Source organism: Lithobates pipiens, unplaced genomic scaffold (assembly GCF_037356315.1).
Source record: "Lithobates pipiens isolate NorthernLeopardFrog02 unplaced genomic scaffold, aLitPip1_a1.2 Scaffold_18, whole genome shotgun sequence".
Classification (NCBI taxonomy): Eukaryota; Metazoa; Chordata; class Amphibia; order Anura; family Ranidae; genus Lithobates; species Lithobates pipiens.
The window spans coordinates 31,545,866-31,564,243 of record NW_027507758.1 but is presented as its reverse complement, the minus strand read 5'-3'; the positions used below and the strand labels follow the sequence as shown (position 1 = coordinate 31,564,243).

General features: G+C 44.1%; 1 protein-coding gene across 4 annotated transcripts in view; it reads left to right on the top strand.

The window, feature by feature from the left end:
• The window catches only part of EML6 (EMAP like 6), a 295,572-nt gene that overhangs the window by 180,946 nt on the left and 96,248 nt on the right, over positions 1 to 18,378 (top strand). For all 4 annotated transcript variants that reach the window (XR_013276589.1, XM_077485543.1, XM_077485540.1 and 1 more), the window contains exons 16-20: positions 2,424 to 2,517; positions 3,789 to 3,889; positions 6,479 to 6,681; positions 11,380 to 11,491; positions 13,010 to 13,137. Coding sequence is in view for 3 of the 4 variants with exons in the window: in XM_077485543.1 (XP_077341669.1) it covers positions 2,424 to 2,517; positions 3,789 to 3,889; positions 6,479 to 6,681; positions 11,380 to 11,491; positions 13,010 to 13,137 (638 nt within the window). In the remaining variant the exon portion in view is untranslated. The remainder of the gene's footprint in view (positions 1 to 2,423; positions 2,518 to 3,788; positions 3,890 to 6,478; positions 6,682 to 11,379; positions 11,492 to 13,009; positions 13,138 to 18,378) is intronic.

Below are 18,378 nucleotides of genomic sequence, written 5' to 3'. Positions count from 1 at the left end.
GCCCAGACATCCAGGGGAGCTCAAATGGTCTACAGGTATGTCAATAAAATAAATGAGCGTTTCTGCACAGTTTTTCATTAGCTACTGGGGCCTTTTGACTGCATCCTTTTTTTTTTCCCAGAAAAGGTGAACTTGGCCTTCTATAGAGACAAATGTTGTGTTCAGGTAACTGTATGGGGTTCTGCAATCAGAATAATGCATTTGTTGTGTATTGTTTTTCTGTGGTGCCATTCATCCTGAATTACACCCCAACACACCCCCGCAATGCATGTGCAATTAAACACAGAGAAGCACAATGCACTGTGTTCTGTGTATGGCGTCCTGCTGCAATAACATGTAGACAGTACTTATTTTTTTGTTGCGTTGAGTTGTGTCAGCATTAATGAGCTGCAAAATGCAGCGCTGCACAAACTTGCGCATGCGTCGGTGCACTGTGTTGCCGTGTAAATGAGCCCCTTACTGAAATAGCTTGAATGAGAATTGTCAGGGCTACTGTATTACACAATTAAGCAATCTGTAAAGAGCAGTTTTCTTCACTATGTCTCTACCACCAACCAGCTGTTCCTCCTATTGATATCACTTCATTTGAATCATTATTGATCGATCTGTTTCACTGTGGTAATAGTTGGTTGTGTTAGGTGGTGCGAGCGTCGTAAAGACCTAACACCATGTTCTTTTTTTAACATATTATGTCAATAATGTGAATTTTAAACAAAAATAAAAGTTTATTTTGTACTTTATTGCTATGGATGTGCTTCTAAAGTCCATGTTTCCTTCCTTTGAATAAATGTAGCAACTCATAATCACCAATCATCAACAATGTTTCATCTCCTTGTTTTTAATAGTGAAGAAGTAAAATCTTATAGGTTGCTTTGGGAATCTAGAACAAAGTTGAGTTCCATAACCGCATAAAACCAATGGAGCACCTGTAGTGCAGTTATACATGGGTTACTGAGATTTAAGGACAGTATAATGCTGGCCATAAGTGGCTTGAATTTTGATAGATTACAGCTGATTTTGACAAATTCGAGCCATGGGTGGCCCTGTACGCACCACCTGGCACAACAAACGCCAATCTGAAAATTTAAGGAGCCTGGCAAATAATTCTTGGCTAAGCACTGACTGCAACCCATCAGTTGACAACTTGTTTCTGGAAGTGCCTTTATGGCAGGATCACCAGATGTTATTTTAATGGAGGCTGCAGATATAAACATATTGAAAATGCCTTTTGAAATTACATTAACTTGTTACAGATTATATAGGATTTTAATAACCCTTTCCATATGCCTTAAACCAGGCAACCTTTTAAGCTTTGAGGAAACCCTAATACATTTTTAGGTTTTGGGGAACCTCTGCTAAAACCAATCCTTTGGGGGTCAGTGGGAAAAATTTCTATTACCTTGGTTGGCATTGGTCAGTATGCCATCCTTATGGGATCCATAATGTTATGACGTTGACTCTGCCAAGTAGTGTTGGCCCCCGGTACTATGCAGGACCATCAAATGACAGGTCAGTCAACCACAGCTCAACGAAACCCTAGAGAGCTAGAAATCTTTGGAGAAACCCTAGGGTTCCGTGGAAGCATGGTTGAGAATGGATGCCTTAAAGAAGAATTCATTGGATCTTCTAATTATCTCTTGTACAAGTGTTATCAGTTCACTGTTGAAGTCCACCTTTTGTCTGATGCCAGGTGTATACTGTAATTCACTATAGCTGATCTTTATAGATAGACATGTTTTTTCCTTTATTGACGGATCCTTGACCAGTAAAATATATACTTTACACCAGGGGTGCCCAACCTGTTGCCCAAGAGTGCTATGAATGTGGCTCTACACAAAATCGAAAACTTAAAAATTAATATTTTTTGGGGGGAGTTTTATGGTAAAAATACGTTTATACTTGGCGAACACGTGGTCGAAGAAGTAGTTTACAATCACGCCTTATTCATGTCATCAGTTTTTGGCAGCACCTATGTGAGCAACTATTTTCAAGGATGAAGCACTCGAAGGGCAAAATTAGAACCAAAATATCTGGTGATGAGCACCTCAAGTATTAATTGAGAATTTTTACTACATTCTTTGAACCAGATATTGATGCATTACAGTACTAGTTTTATCTTGCCCTCTTTTACTTTGATAAAATATATTACAAAAAAACATGAAGTTATATTACTCATTTAGGTACATTATCTATATCAGTGATCTTTAACTTCTGATCTGCCTAACTTTTCTGCTCATCAGCTATCCTTATTGTTAGTGTATTTCATGTGTGGGCCAATGCCTCTTCTTCAATGTGGCCCAGGAAGGTCAAAAAGTTGGGCACCCCTGCTGTACACTGTAGATTACATGTATTCATGGCTTTCTTTTTAGTGCCACCTGTCTGATTCTTTGAATTCAGTCTCACAATCTGTACATGTGTTTCAGCCGATGGCAAATGTCTGGTGTCGATTGGCCTGGATGATAATCATACCATTGTATACTGGGACTGGAAGAAGGGAGAGAAAATTGCTACAACCCGGTATGTTGTGTGTTTTCTTTAGTACAGTAGATATAATACAAATGATAATTTTTATGTGTGAACAATGTTTTGTACTCTATACTATTTATACAAGGTGTCCTCAACTTTCTAGAAACGGGGTGCCTCAAGTGGGGCCCCCGCCATCACCAAAGTGCTGCATATAAAATTCAGTGAATATTCATTATTAAGAGACAGCAGACACACAATAGGATGAAGTCAATGACTATCGGCATGATACAAGAAATGGTCAGAAACTGTGGACATAATACAAGAGATGGTCAGAGACTGCAGACATGATACCGTAGATGGTGAGAGACTGTAGACCTAATACAAGAGATGGTCAGAGACAGTGGGCATAATACAAGAGGGGGTGAGAGACTGGACATAATACAAGACATGGACAGAGACTGTAGACATGATACAGGAGCTGGTGAGAGACTATGAGCATAATACAAGAGATGGTCAGAGACTGCAAACATAATACAAGAGATGGTCAGAGACTGTAGACATGATACAGGAGATGGTGAGAGACTGTGAACATAATACAAGAGATGGCCAGAGACTGCAGACATGCTGCAGGAGACTGAAGTTGTGGACTGGCACATACTAGTGGGATCACAATACTTCTTTATTTAACACAGGATTAAAAAACAAGTGTCCTTCCTTGCTTACATATTTCAGCCCTGTGTGGACCTTAATCATGCTGCAGGAGACTGTCATAGACTATGGCATAGGAGTTTTTGGAGACTGGGGACATGCATTAGGAGACCGTGATAGACTGGAGACACGATTCCCAACACACGCATTCCTGCGATATCTCTACGAATATGAATGGGTGCTGCAGCAACCCATTTCGATTGGAAACCAAAAAAATTAAAAGCGAAAGTATGTCACCAGCACACCCCAGATTTCCAAAACGGGTCCAAAGCTTTATTCAGCGATCACATCGTAATAACAGGAGCCTCACAGGACCTCTTCATACCCGATGAAGGTGTCCTGCAAGGCTTTGAAACGCTGCTTCTGTTATTACGATGTGATCGCTGAATAAAGTTTTTGGACCCGTTCTAAAAATCTATGGTGTGCTGGTAACATATTTTTGCTTTGAACTATAAAATATTGTAACTCCCGTCACTTTCTGCACTGGAGCTCCAGAATACATCTTTGCCATTTCTCCATTTTATAAAGTATGGCCTTTGTTCTTAATTCATTTGAGATAGTAGGACCGTATTGTCTAATGTATAACTTTACATTGTGTATTTTATTTTCTGCAGAGGGCACAAGGATAAAATTTTTGTTGTGAAATGTAATCCACATCACACTGATAAACTGGTTACCGTTGGCATAAAGCACATCAAGTTCTGGCAACAAACAGGTAAAGCTTTTTTAGGGATCTCTGGTACTTCAGATGCTGGGCACTGTTGTGTTGGAAAATATGATTGCATGTAATTGAACAGGCTCTGCAGTCAGCTACCCACGGTTTCATGGCTGCAAGTGACCAAATAATTGAAATTGTAGTGGAACTCAAAACGCAAAGCCAATCAATAAGCTCTTACAACTGATTTCCATTTCCAGTTATGATCTTTTGTTCAGGGGAACTGAAAGATGTGAATCATTGAATACAGTTTTTTAATTAAAGCTTCATGCATGTGAAACTCCATTTTGTACAAATGAGAAGAGGAAAGTTTTTTTTTTTTTATAAGTAAAAAGAGGAAGATGTAGAACTTCTATCAGGTTGTTATTGCAGTCTGTATTCCCATTTGAGAGGTTTTCCCTCAATTTCTGTCTGATGGTGATGGTGTCAGACAGAACAGGGAGTGGGGGTTTCCCGGTTTTCCGGCAGGGTGTCACGGACAGGAGTCAGACTTGGAGACCCAGAAGCTATAGCAAAAGAGAGACTCCCACTGACCAGCATGATAGGTATACAAGCAGGTAAACCTGGTGGATGATGTGGGCTCACCTGAGGTGCGGGGTCTAGTACTAACCGGTGTTCACCAGAGCTCCTGATGGTGTAGATGGGTTTTGCTATGTGTTAGTACCAGGTTATGCTCCTCAGGATCGCTCCACAGGGAGGTGAGCAAGCCGGGGTCTAGTAGCACATATAGCAGGTAGGGATCAAGCAGAAGCGTATGAAACAAAAAGAGGGATTTGGGACTTTAAATTAGTTATGTGGGATCACACATCTCCATCCCTATCTATATGCAAAAGAGAGTTTGGGACTTTAAATGAGGTAACCCTCTTTTTCTTGCAAGCAGAAGCGTAGCCAGTAAACAAGCCAAGGGTCAGTAAAAAGTAGTTACAGGTTGGGATCAAGCAGAAGCATAGTCGAGGATCAAGCCAAAGGTCAGTAATAAGTGGTAGCGAAGATACAGACAGCAGCAGGAGTGAGATATTGGCTGGAGAGAGCTCAATAATGTGACAAACAGGAAGTGCAAAGGCATGGCTTTAATATGAAGTTCACGGGAGGAGCAAAGGGTTCAAGGTTCAACCAGAAACAAGGTTAATGTCAGAATCATTCTAGGAATTGTACACAGAGCTGTCCAGCATTTCAGGTGGCTCGGCAAGAAGAGATCAGACACAGCAGAGGTTCCAAGTTCAGACCCGAGTCTTGACAAAGGGACATAGAAAAGAAATGTATGTCTTCAAATATCTCTTTTAGCTTACAAGGAACCTGCAATCCGGGGAAATACCTCCCTGTAGTGTGAAAGTCTGCTGCGCCCCATGCAGCCTTCCCGCCTTACTATTGGCCTGTCACTATAATAGATAGCCTTACTGGGCTGTAAGAAAATGCTGGAGAAGGTTAGACGGCCTTCAACCCTGCACACGAGTAACAGTATTTGTATATAAATTACAGTTTTGTTTCCCTAAGGGTCTAAAAGAGGTAGGCTCCTTTCACACTGCAGGTGTTCTTCAGGCATTTTAGTGCTAAAAAATAGCAACTGTAAAGCACCTGAAAAGTGCCTCTTAAGCCACCCCAGTGTGAAAGCCCGAGTGCTTTCACACTGGGGCAGTGCGCTTGCAGGACAGGAAGAAAAGTCCTGCAAGCAGCGTCTTTGGGGCACTGTGGGAGTGGTGTATACACCGCTCCTAAACTGCCCCTGCCATTGAAATCAGTGGGCAGCGCTGCCAAAGCTCCTGCAAAGCGCTTTCAGCAGTGGGGCTTTTCAGGTGCTTTTGACCCTTTCCTTGGCTGCTAGTGGAGGTTAAAAGCACCCCGCTAGATGGCCGAAAAGCGTCGCTAAAACTAGTAGTGATGTACCGCTGACGCGGCTGCACTACAGTGTGAAAGGGGTCTTACTGAACATAGGTTAGGCCTGGACTCAAGCTCATCCCTACTGAAAACCACCCTAGTGCTTAAATTCCGTGCTTTAAGTGAGCCTAAGTTACCTGCTTTGAAGTGTTAATCTCTCTCAGCATTACGTGACTTTCATGGCCTAAAGAAACCTATGGCCCTAAAGAAAAGTAGCAGATGCCTTCAAAGACTACTACTCCCATCTATATGAACGAGTACATAATGCACAGGCTCCCAATATTGACACCCATTCCAAATGCATTCATTCCTACCTATCTTCTTGAGGGCTACCTAAATTAAAATGCACCAGGCCCTGATGGCCTTCTATACAACCACTTTTAATCATTCTTCTGTATCCTTGTACCTCATCTATTCATTCTTTTTACAACTTATCAGGCAATCCCATTTCCCTTGGCCATGCTTTATTGCCACATCATAGGGATCCCCAAACTGGGCAAAACCCCTTGGAAAGTATCATTTACACACTATATCTTTACTACATAATAACTTTGTAGTAGTTGGCTAAGAACTGGTTGCTTCATCCACAGAGAAATTCTGTATACATTATGTATACTAAGAATGTGCCTGAAATGTATTACTGTGGTCAGATTCAATGACCAGAAGTGTCATGTTTACATTAAATGACTGTTATCTACTACATCATCTTGGCAGGGGGTGGCTTTACTGCAAAACGAGGAACATTTGGAAATGTCGCTAAACTAGAAACAATGATGTGTGTTGCTTATGGACGGGCAGAAGAACTGGTGTTTTCCGGTGCAGCCACTGGAGATATCTATATCTGGAAAGACATTGTGCTGCTTAAAACCATCAAAGCCCATGACGGACCAGTATTTGCCATGTACGCATTGGATAAGGTGATAACATCTTTATACGTATGCTGTCCTGTTATTGAGTCTGTGTGTATATGGTTGACTGGCAACCAATGGATGTACTTACATAGGTTACTTTGTAATTACATATAAATTCTAAACATACTCTCTAACAAAGCCAAACAAGTCCAAATCAGTAGATATCAAATGGAAGAATGAAAGCAGATCCCACTCAGTATTATATCCAGTGTCCTCTTAGCCCTTGTACACACGGTCGGATATTCCGATGGACAATGTCCGATAGGACCGCATTGTCGGATAATCCAACCGTGTGTGGGCTCCATCGGACATACTCCGACGGACCAAGTTTTCCAGCTGGGCTATAACATTTTCTGACAACATGATCCGATCGGACTTTGTCCGATTGTGTGTAGAGAATTCGGATCGGACAAAGTGCCACGCATGCTCAGATCAAATTCCTAGACCAAAGCTATTGGCTACTAGCCTGAACGTAGTCCCGTCGTAACGAAATTACATCATCACGTTCTGAACGATCGGATTTTCCGACAACTTTATCCGACCGTGTGTATGCAACAGATTTGGACAAAATCCGTCGGACAAAATCCAACGGATTTGGTTGTCAGAATGTCAGACCGTGTGTACAGGGGCTTTGTTCACTACGTGTCAATATATATAGCAAGTTGATATCCCTAGAATAAAGGAGCCACGTTACTACATATGACTTTTAGAATCAGGTGGGTATTTCAGGAGGGACTTATTCTTCTGTAAAGAAAGGTTTGTGGATAACTGTATATGTGCAACAGGTATGCATCCTAATGAAAGAGAACCCACCATGGGCTCAGTTAGACAGAAGATTGATTACTCTAAAAACTAAATGGAAAACAGAATGCTGGAGTATTTTCCGTTCAATTTAGAGTATAACTAAAGGCAATACTCTTTTTTTTTTTTTCATTTTGGGTAGAGTGGAGACTGATTAGAACGCTTGTCAGTTATTATTTGTGTCTGTGTCCCCGTTCGGGAGATTTACTCTCTCCATTTGTCCTGTTTTACCATTATCATTAAAAGTGAAAATAAAAGATAATACCAAGTTTTGCGTTGTCCCCAGAAAAGTAATAGGGAGGAAATCTTCCAATGGGGCCACTAGTTCTGGTGACCTGAGGGGTCCCAAAGAAATGATCTTAATTTGCAGGAATTTACCCTCACTTCCTGTTTAGCTATAGGACAGGAAGTGAAGAGAAATTTCCACAATAGGACACAGATGGTTAAACCAAAATTGACAGGTGTTATAACCCTCCTTACTCTATCCAAACTAAAAAAAACAAATGTTTTGCCTATAGTTCTACTTTCAGGGATTTTTTTCATTTGTTTAAGCCAAAGTCAGAATTTCCTTGTGTAAAGGGGACGGAAAATAAACTCCAATTAAACTTGAAGTCGCAGATCAGCGGATATCCTCTGGTTGCAGATCAGCCTAATCTGGACCTTTCGGATCAGCTTGCCCATTTAATTAGAGCACATAAAAATAATTACTTGATTAATTAGATCTGCTTTGTAATTAAGTCTGTACTATTTCAGGAAGAAGTACAATGCATTCATAACATGCTTTTAAAAAAACTTCTTGGCGACAGTAACACAGACAATTCCCCTTCCCAAATCCTCGGATGCAGGGAATGGAGTTAGGGACTTTGCTTGTGAAATCTGTCATTGCTGCATGTTCTTAAAACACAGGGTGCTCCTTAGGGCTGCTCTGCAATGCTGTTCGGTTTGATGCTTTTTCACAGCATGAAAACTACACGATGCAAAGCTTGACTGCCTCTTTAAAGTGGAACTTTAGTTTACCCATAACAACTTGATACAAAATAATGTTCTTTAGCAAGGAACATACATTCCACATTAATTATTAGGCTTCATGCACACAGGGCGTTTTTACAGCTGCTTTTAGTAGTGTCAGACGTTTTTTTTTTGCAGCTTAAAAATCCCTCTCTATGTTATTCTATGTGTCCATGCACACACATGCTTTTAAGAGCTGCAAGTGGCATAAGCGTTTCCAAGTTGTAAAAAAAAAAACAGGGCCAGTGCGTTCTGAGGACTACTGTTAGAGCTGTAAAAACGTCTGATGCTGGTAAAAGCTGCTAAACGTGGCATAACGCTGGATACAGCCGCGATAGGCTTCATCAAGCGTTTTTTTACATGTCAAAATAAGTGGTTCCCTATGAGAGCCCTTTGATTTGAACAGTTGGATCATGATGATCTGACTTGCTCTGCAGCTTGTGCGCTGGGGATCTTCAATGGGAGCCCTCGCCAAAATGGAAAAAAAACTGATGTGGGGTTCCCCCCCAAGAGCATACCAGACCACAGGGGTTCTCCCAAAATCCATACCACACCCTTATCCGAGCATCCAGCTCAACAGGCCAGGAAAGGGGGGGGCGAGTAAGTGCCCCCCCCCCCATCCTGGACCATACCGAGCCACCTGCCTTCAACGTGGGGGGGGGGGGGGAGGTGGGTGCTTGTCCTCATCCCCATGTCGATGAGGAAGTAATTTATTAAGGCAACTCCGACATGTCTTCTCCTTCCGATTTCTTCTCCCTCCGGCGATGTCTTCATCATCAGGTTCTTCTCCTCTCTCTGCTGATGTCTTCTCCCACTGCCGGTTCTCCTCTCTTCATTGTCTTCTCCCTCTGCCGTTTCTCCTCTCTCCACTGTCTTCTCCATCTGCTGGTTCTCCTCTCTCCACTGTCTTCTCCCTCTGCTGGTTCTCCTCTCTCCACTGTCTTCTCCCACTGCTGGTTCTCCTCTCTCAGCTGTCTTCTCCTGCTGCTGGTTCTCCTCTCTCCTCTGTCTTCTCTCACTGCCGGTTATCTCTCTTCGGTGTCTTCTCCTTCTGTTCTCCCTACACTCTCACCCGCTGTAATGCTGGGTCTGCTGTGTTCCATGAATATAGTATGACTGATGTACCTCCGCTACGGTGCCACCCACCCAACTCCATACCTTGCCCCTTCCCATTAAATGAGACCACACCTTCCTTTTGGAGTATTTTGTGGCCGTAGCAGCCTCTTTTATTAATCAAAATAATAGTTTTAACATGTAACAAAAATATAAACCAAATATCAACAAAATATCAACAAACATCATTTAAACGTCAAAAACCTGAGCGCGTTAGTCATCTGCAGGAAATTCCCCCTCCCCACCCCATTAGCATATTGATCCAAACCAAGCACTGCGGTAATATTCCTTTAACTAGGCCTCAAGCTGACATGCTAGCTCAAAGACAGCCAACTCTTTTACCGCAGTGCACCCATTCACCATCTGCCATATCAACCCTCACTATATGGTATATCATCAACGAGCCCATATCTCCAATGGGTCCCGCATCAACTTCTCTGTGGGGAGGGGTTATCTTCCTGTACCTGCATCGACCAACACCCGCCACCGCAAGCAAGGATAACACCTTATCCTTGTGAGCACCCATCATGCCCCGGGCCTCAACGTCACAGGGGGGCAAGGCCTCCTCATAGCTATAGCAGTGGTGGCCCTAGCTTTACACTGGGAGAGAGCGTTGAGAGAACATCGAAGGAAGAACAGAGGGAACAGACAGTGGAGAGGAGATCCAGCAGAGGGAGAAAACAATGGAGAGGGTAGAACCGGCAGTGGAAGAAGACATCAGCAGAGAGAGGAGAAGAACCGAAGGATGAAGACATCGCCGGAGGGAAAAGAAATCAGAAGAGACGCTGGAGTTGCTTTAATAAATTACTTTGTCAAAAACCTGTGTACTGTTTTTATTTTGACACTTTTTTGGGGGGTTGAATGGGTAGGGATAAGATGTACCCCATACTCATTGACTTCCAGATTCCGATAAGCTCCCCACCCGCAGACCCCGACAACCTCTGGCCAGGGTTGTCGGGAAGAGGCCCTTGTTCTCATCAACATGGGAACAAGGTGCTTTAGGGTGGGGGTCGCGACCATTGATTTTGAATAGAGGCAGAGAAATGCTGCTAAAAGCTAGCGCAACTAAATATGCATTAACGCCAATTCAAAAAGCTACTAAAAGTGAGTTTTTACAGAAACTTTTTCCTGGCATGGGTATGCAGCTTGTTTTTTCTAACGCCCTGTGTGCATGAGGCTTTATGCTACCAGAATTAGCGTGTGCTGTAAATTGCCTCCAGCATTGCTCCTATTCCTTCTTGCAGGGGGCTGCCATTTTGCTGAAACCCAGAGCCCCTAAACAGCAGTAAATCATAAAGTGGAACTAAACCCATCAATTTAACGGTTTCAAAATATTACATTCCTGTAATGCCAGGATTGCTAGCTATAACATTTGCTTGTTTCCTCAACCAAACTGTCAAACTATGGAATGTCTGGTGTCATAACTAATCACATGTACAGCACCATGGCAGTTGCAGATCAAACAGAAGCAGCTTCCTTGGCTGTAAAGGATAGGATGGTTTACGTTCGCTTTAAGGCTGTCAGCAGATCGGCCTCTACAAATTCAGCAGTGCAAGAGCAACTGAGCATGTGCAGAGCAGGGTGCGATGGTGTATTACTGAATTTTAAATAGTATAGGCACTTATTTGTAATGTTTTACATAGCTATACCTGCAAAAGGGACCAGCCTGAAATGATATAGCAGGACTTTATTTTCTGACTAAAGTTAAACTTTAAGGTACACAAAATATCATAGCATTTATATACTAGCACTCATTCTTTTTTGTGTCTGTGTGTGTGTCAGGGCTTTGTCTCCGGTGGGAAGGACGGAGTTGTGGCGCTCTGGGATGACATGTTTGAAAGGTGCCTAAAGACATATGCCATTAAAAGATCTGCTGTTTCCTCCAATTCTAAAGGTAATTTTGTTACCGTAAAAGAAGTGAAGTGTGCTTGATTTTGTTGGACATTTATCTCAGCTGTCACCTAAAGATATTTTCTGCATAGTGTTTGTGTCAGTGTTGTTGTTGCGCTGCTTTTTTACATTTTTTTTATCTATGACCACCTTTGCAGTCTTTCTTTAACTGGATTTTTCTCTCTGAAATTGGGGTTGAGGTATTTCATTATCTCTAACATACTTTAGTTATTCCCCCTGAGTGTCTATGATGCCACAGCTAGCATTGTCAATTTGTGTACACCAAAAGCACTGCAGCAGCATTCCTGATTCTTAAGATCAAGGCTGAACTCCACAAATTCAGCCACTTTGTAAAATGTGCTGGCATATTATGAAAGTTAAGCCTAGTACACAAGGGCAGAAGGTCAGGAGACATTTGCCGGTGCAAAAATACCAACCGACATTCTGCCCGTATGCATGTCGGTCTGCCCGACGTCTCCTGTCGAACATGCCTGCTGGAAAACCAGAAGCCAACTGACTCCCGGTCAGCGAGATCGCTGATCAGAGTGCTCTGGCGGAGGGGGCGTCCCCCGCATTCCCCTGTCAGAACACAACAGCTCAGCGGGGGGAGATCGCTGGTCTAACTTCACATGGTTTGTACAGCGGCTGCTGACCGAAGCTGTCGGGTTTTTTTTGTGCAACCCATGGGATTGCACAAAAAAAGACTAGTGTGTACCGGACTTAAGTCCAACCAGGTGCATGCCACCTTGTGGACTAATCTCTTTAATTTACACCTGACAGTTTTACAGAGCTTCAGAATGCAGTTATTGCTACACTCCCAGAGCTCTGACAGGAGAGACGATGTTCTCACACACACATCTTTGCCCGCCACCACTCCTCCACAGTTTATTTTCAAAAGGATTGGTATTTTGTGAACAAGTTCACCTAATACAGATCGCACTGTGATCGGACAGGAGGAGGGGAGGAGCAGGCACAGTGGCCACATGCAACTCTGCTGCTGCTGGAGCTGAAGCCAGAAGGTCCAGAGCCAGAGCTCAGGAACTATAGAAATAGCCATGCTCCTGGCGCTCCATAAAAATACAAATTGTAAATGAAAGCGATATAGCCAAAAGGTGGCATGCACCTTGTTGGATTTAACCCCTAGTAATCTAGAACATTGTACAAAGTGACTAAACTCCTGGGCTTTAAGCCTGATAGGGCCTTTATACATTTACAGATTGTCCAATGTTTGTAAACATTTATTTTGGCAATACAAAAAAAAAAAAAATCAGGCATCCTTTTTGACAATTAAGGCCATAGCATGGTTAATTGGAAAAGCCTTGGAAAAGCCTTTTACTGCCCACACACTGCATCCTTTCTTCACGGAGAGGTCAGGAAAGGGTGCTATATGGTACTACCATCGTCATCTGTCCATCTCTGGCTGCTCTTATTGTCAGGGGACTAGCCAACAGCTGTATCATTTGGTGATCACTTATTACTTTTGCAAAATGAAACCTTCAGCTTTAATGTAAATCTTTTATAGGCTTACTCTTAGAAGACAATCCTTCAATACGTGCCATCACATTGGGACATGGACACATACTGGTTGGGACCAAGAATGGAGAAGTTTTAGAACTTGATAAAAGTGGCCCAATAATAATGCTTGTTCAGGTAGGTGATTTTTTTTTTTTTGGTAAACAGAAACTCTGATGTTGGTGATGGTATTGTATATGACATTGTTTTCCTTCTCAATCTTCAGTATCTGAATACTACCAGTACAATAAAATGTTACTTTGTGCAGCAGCTTCAGTATCACTGCCCTGTGTTAACCATGAACTTGACCACATGCTCACACTTCGTCCCACCTCCTTGTGTTTTCTCACAACCATCCCTTTCATTCCCAACGCTCCGTTGCCCCCGTCTTTAGAACCACCACCCAAAATCTGCTCTACCCTCTGCAAAGATTCCATGAAGCCCACAGAAAATGAGCCATCTATGATTATGGCCATAAGGAACCAAATTCTTATATCTTTCTTACAACAAAGAGCGAGTGATGCAAGTGATGTTTTTCAAATACTTCTGGAAATTCTAGACATGTCAAATATTTTTTTACAGGGCAAACCATTCAATCTCTAAAATGTAGAGTATTTTGAACCCATTTAAACATGTCTGTTCAATTTTACTTTCATTGTTTATTTTTTTCTATTATCCCTTTATCTCCTTCTAGAATTCCCATGTGAGCTTTTTTGTGGTACAATAATCATTTCAAAACACAGGGGAATCGCCTAATGGAAGTAGACATGTATGACATCATTGTGTATGCAATATATTTTGATCAAAGGTGACAGTTTTTACAACAAAGAAAAAAAAAGTATTAGAAAAAAAAAATATATATATATATATACAGGTCCTTCTCAAAAAATTAGCATATTGTGATAAAGTTCATTATTTTCTGTAATGTACTGATAAACATTAGACTTTCATATATTTTAGATTCATTACACACAACTGAAGTAGTTCAAGCCTTTTCTTGTTTTAATATTGATGATTTTGGCATACAGCTCCTGAAAACCCAAAAATCCTATCTCAAAAAATTAGCATATTTCATCCGACCAATAAAAGAAAAGTGTTTTTAATACAAAAAAAGTCAACCTTCAAATAATTATGTTCAGTTATGCACTCAATACTTGGTCGGGAATCCTTTTGCAGAAATGACTGCTTCAATGCGGCGTGGCATGGAGGCAACCAGCCTGTGGCACTGCTGAGGGATTATGGAGGCCCAGGATCAGTGGCGGCTGGTGAAGTTTTTGGATGGGGGGGCGCCAGACCCCGCCCATCATGACCCCGCCCATCATTTTGGCCCCTCCCACTTCTCATAAAACACGCCCCTTATGTAATCTGAAAAAAAAATTGACGTGGGTTCCCCCTCCTAGAGCATACCAGGACCTTAGGTCTGGTATGGATTCCAAGGGGAACCCCCTACGCCGAAAAAACGGCGTGGGGGTCCCCCCCAGATCCACACCAGACCCTTATCCGAGCACGCTACCCGGCCGGCCAGGAAAGGGGGTGGGGACGAGCGGGCAGCCCCCCCCTCCTGAGCCGTACCAGGCCGCGTGCCCTCAACATGGGGGGGTGCCTTGGGGGAGGGGGGGCGTTCAGCCCCCCCACCCCAAAGCACCTTGTCCCCATGTCGATGAGGACAAGGGCCTCTTCCCGACAACCCTGGCCGTTGGTTGTCGGGGTCTGCGGGCGGGGGGCTTATCGGAATCCGGGAGCCCCCTTTAATAAGGGGGCCCCCGGATACCGGCCCCCCACCCTATGTGAATGAGTATGGGGTACAATGTACCCCTACCCATTCACCTGTGAAAAAAAGGACAAAAAAAAAACACAACACAGGGTTAAAATATTTTATTGCACAGCTCCGGGGGTCTTCCGTCTTCGGGGGTCTTCTCGCCGGACTCCTCCGCTATCTTCTTGTAGCTCTTTTGCTAGCGGAGGAGTCCAGCTTTCTTCCTCCCCGCCGGCCTCTTCTTCCGACTTCGGGGGTCTTGTCCCCCTCTTCGGTTCTTCTGCCGGGCCACCGCGCCTTCTTATAGCTCTTTTACAGGCGGTGGCCCGGTCTTCTGTCGCCGCCGCCGCCGCCTTCCGTTCTTCTTCTTCTTCTTCTTCTCCTCCAGGAGATGTTGACTCGACGAGCTCTCCGGCCGCAATGCCAGAGCCGCGCTGTGCTGCCACTTATATAGGGACAATGGGGCGGTGTCACATGGGTTGATGTCACATGGGTTGATGTCACATGGACTGTCGCCATGTGACATCAACCCATGTGACCAACCCATGTGACATCAACCCATGTGACACCGCCCATTGTCACTATATAAAAGGCAGCGCAGCGCGGCTCTGGCATTGCGGCTGGAGAGCTCGTCGAGTCAACATCTCCTGGAGAAGAAGAAGAACAAGAAGAAGAACAAGAAGAAGAAGAAGAACGGAAGGCGGCGGCGGCGACAGAAGACCGGGCCACCGCCTGTAAAAGAGCTATAAGAAGGCGCGGTGGCCCGGCAGAAGAACCGAAGAGGGGGACAAGACCCCCAAAGTCGGAAGAAGAGGCCGGCGGGGAGGAAGAAAGCCGGACTCCTCCGCTAGCAAAAGAGCTACAAGAAGATAGCGGAGGAGTCCGGCGAGAAGACCCCCGAAGACGGTAGACCCCCGGAGCTGTGCAATAAAATATTTTAACCCTGTGTTGTGTTTTTTTTTTTTGTACTTTTTTTCACAGGTGAATGGGTAGGGGTACATTGTACCCCATACTCATTCACATAGGGTGGGGGGCCGGTATCCGGGGGCCCCCTTATTAAAGGGGGCTCCCGGATTCCGATAAGCCCCCCGCCCGCAGACCCCGACAACCAACGGCCAGGGTTGTCGGGAAGAGGCCCTTGTCCTCATCGACATGGGGGCAAGGTGCTTTGGGGTGGGGGGGCCGCACGCCCCCCCTCCCCCAAGGCACCCCCCCATGTTGAGGGCACGCGGCCTGGTACGGCTCAGGAGGGGGGGGCCGCCCGCTCGTCCCCACCCCCTTTCCTGGCCGGCCGGGTAGCGTGCTCGGATAAGGGTCTGGTGTGGATCTGGGGGGGAACCCCACGCCGTTTTTTCGGCGTAGGGGGTTCCCCTTGGAATCCATACCAGACCTAAGGGCCTGGTATGCTCTCGGAGGGGGAACCCACGCCAATTTTTTTTCAGAAATTTGGCGAGGATTTTCCCTTTCAGAGCTCATTCTCTGATTGGCCACGGCAAAAGTCGCCTGGCCTGGGGAAACCTTTCTGGCTGTGAAGTGTGAAAGCTTTTTTTCCATTCATTCAGCTAAATGCATGAACATTTAACAAAGTAGAAACTATAAGGTCTTTGTGCGGTGACTTGACTCACCTCCTGTCTTGCAGCTCCGCTCGGGCTGAAGAACGGAGCTGCCGACGTCACTTCCGGGTTTCGTAAAGCAGCCGAAAGCCAGAAGTGACGTGCCTGTCTAAGAATGACAATGCTACCGCCCGTAGAATCACAGTGATTTTACGGGTGGAAGCCAGTCGGCGTTCTGCAGTGCGCCGCAAGGCAGGTTTTTAACCCGCAAATGAAGCGCCATGGATGCAATCTTGTGATTGCATCGACATGGCGCTTCTCATAGTGCACCGTGACCGGCGCCACAGTACACTATGTCAAATTGTTAAATGACATTTTTTTTTTTTAAATGTCTTAAAGGGCCCGTTTTTTTTTTTTTTTTTTAACTTTTTTTTTTTTACACCTGGGGGAGGGGGGGCGGCGCCCGGGCGCCCCCTATGGGCGGGCCGCCACTGCCCAGGATGCTTCGATAGCGGCCTTAAGCTCATCCAGAGTGTTGGGTCTTGCGTCTCTCAACTTTCTCTTCCCAATATCCCACAGATTCTCTATGGGGTTCAGGTCAGGAGAGTTGGCAGGCCAATTGAGCACAGTAATACCATGGTCAGTAAACCATTTACCAGTGGTTTTGGCACTGTGAGCAGGTGCCAGGTCGTGCTGAAAAATGAAATCTTTATCTCCATAAAGCTTTTCAGCAGATGGAAGCATGAAGTGCTCCAAAATCTCCTGATAGCTAGCTGCATTGACCCTGCCCTTGATAAAACACAGAGGACCAACACCAGCAGCTGACATGGCACCCCAGACCATCACTGACTGTGGGTACTTGACACTGGACCTCAGGCATTTTGGCATTTCCCTCTCCCCAGTCTTCCTCCAGACTCTGGCACCTTGATTTCCGAATGACATGCAAAATTTGCTTTCATCCGAAAAAAGTACTTTGGACCACTGAGCAACAGTCCAGTGCTGCTTCTCTGTAGCCAAGGTCAGGCGCTTCTGCCGCTGTTTCTGGTTCAAAAGTGGCTTGACCTGGGGAATGCGGCACCTGTAGCCCATTTCCTGCACACGCCTGTTCACGGTGGCTCTGGATGTTTCTACTCCAGACTCAGTCCACTGCTTCCGCAGGTCCTCCAAGGTCTGGAATCGGTCCTTCTCCACAATCTTCTTCAGGGTCCGGTCACCTCTTCTCGTTGTGCAGCGTTTTCTGCCACACTTTTTCCTTCCCACAGACTTCCCACTGAGGTGCCGTGATACAGCACTCTGGGAACAGCCTATTCGTTCAGAAATTTCTTTCTGTGTCTTACCCTCTTGCTTGAGGGTGTCAATGATGGCCTTCTGGACAGCAGTCAGGTCGGCAGTCTTACCCATGATTGCGGTTTTGAGTAATGAACCAGGCTGGGAGTTTTTAAAAGCCTCAGGAATCTTTTGCAGGTGTTTAGAGTTAATTAGTTGATTCAGATGATTAGGTTAATAGCTTGTTTAGAGAACCTTTTCATGATATGCTAATTTTTTGAGATAGGAATTTTGGGTTTTCATGAGCTGTATGCCAAAATCATCAATATTAAAACAAGAAAAGGCTTGAACTACTTCAGTTGTGTGTAATGAATCTAAAATATATGAAAGTCTAATGTTTATCAGTACATTACAGAAAATAATGAACTTTATCACAATATGCTAATTTTTTGAGAAGGACCTGTATATATATATATATATATATATATTTATATATATATATTATATATATATAATATATAAATAAAAAAATGAAATGGTAAAAGTCACAGGACTTCAAGGTGAATCACAATATAAATGATAATGATATATTAATATTTCTTGGAATATTCCTTTATCAGGAGTGGACATACATTGCCAGGCAGACATTGGCACAGACTGACTGAGGCTGGCCATATATACTTATAGATCTATTACCAAATGCAACAAGATATACAAAACCTGCCCTCCTAGCCTCCCCTTTAAAGTAGAACTAAAGGCAAAACCGATTTTTTTTTTTTTTCATTTTGTATAGCACAAGGTAAG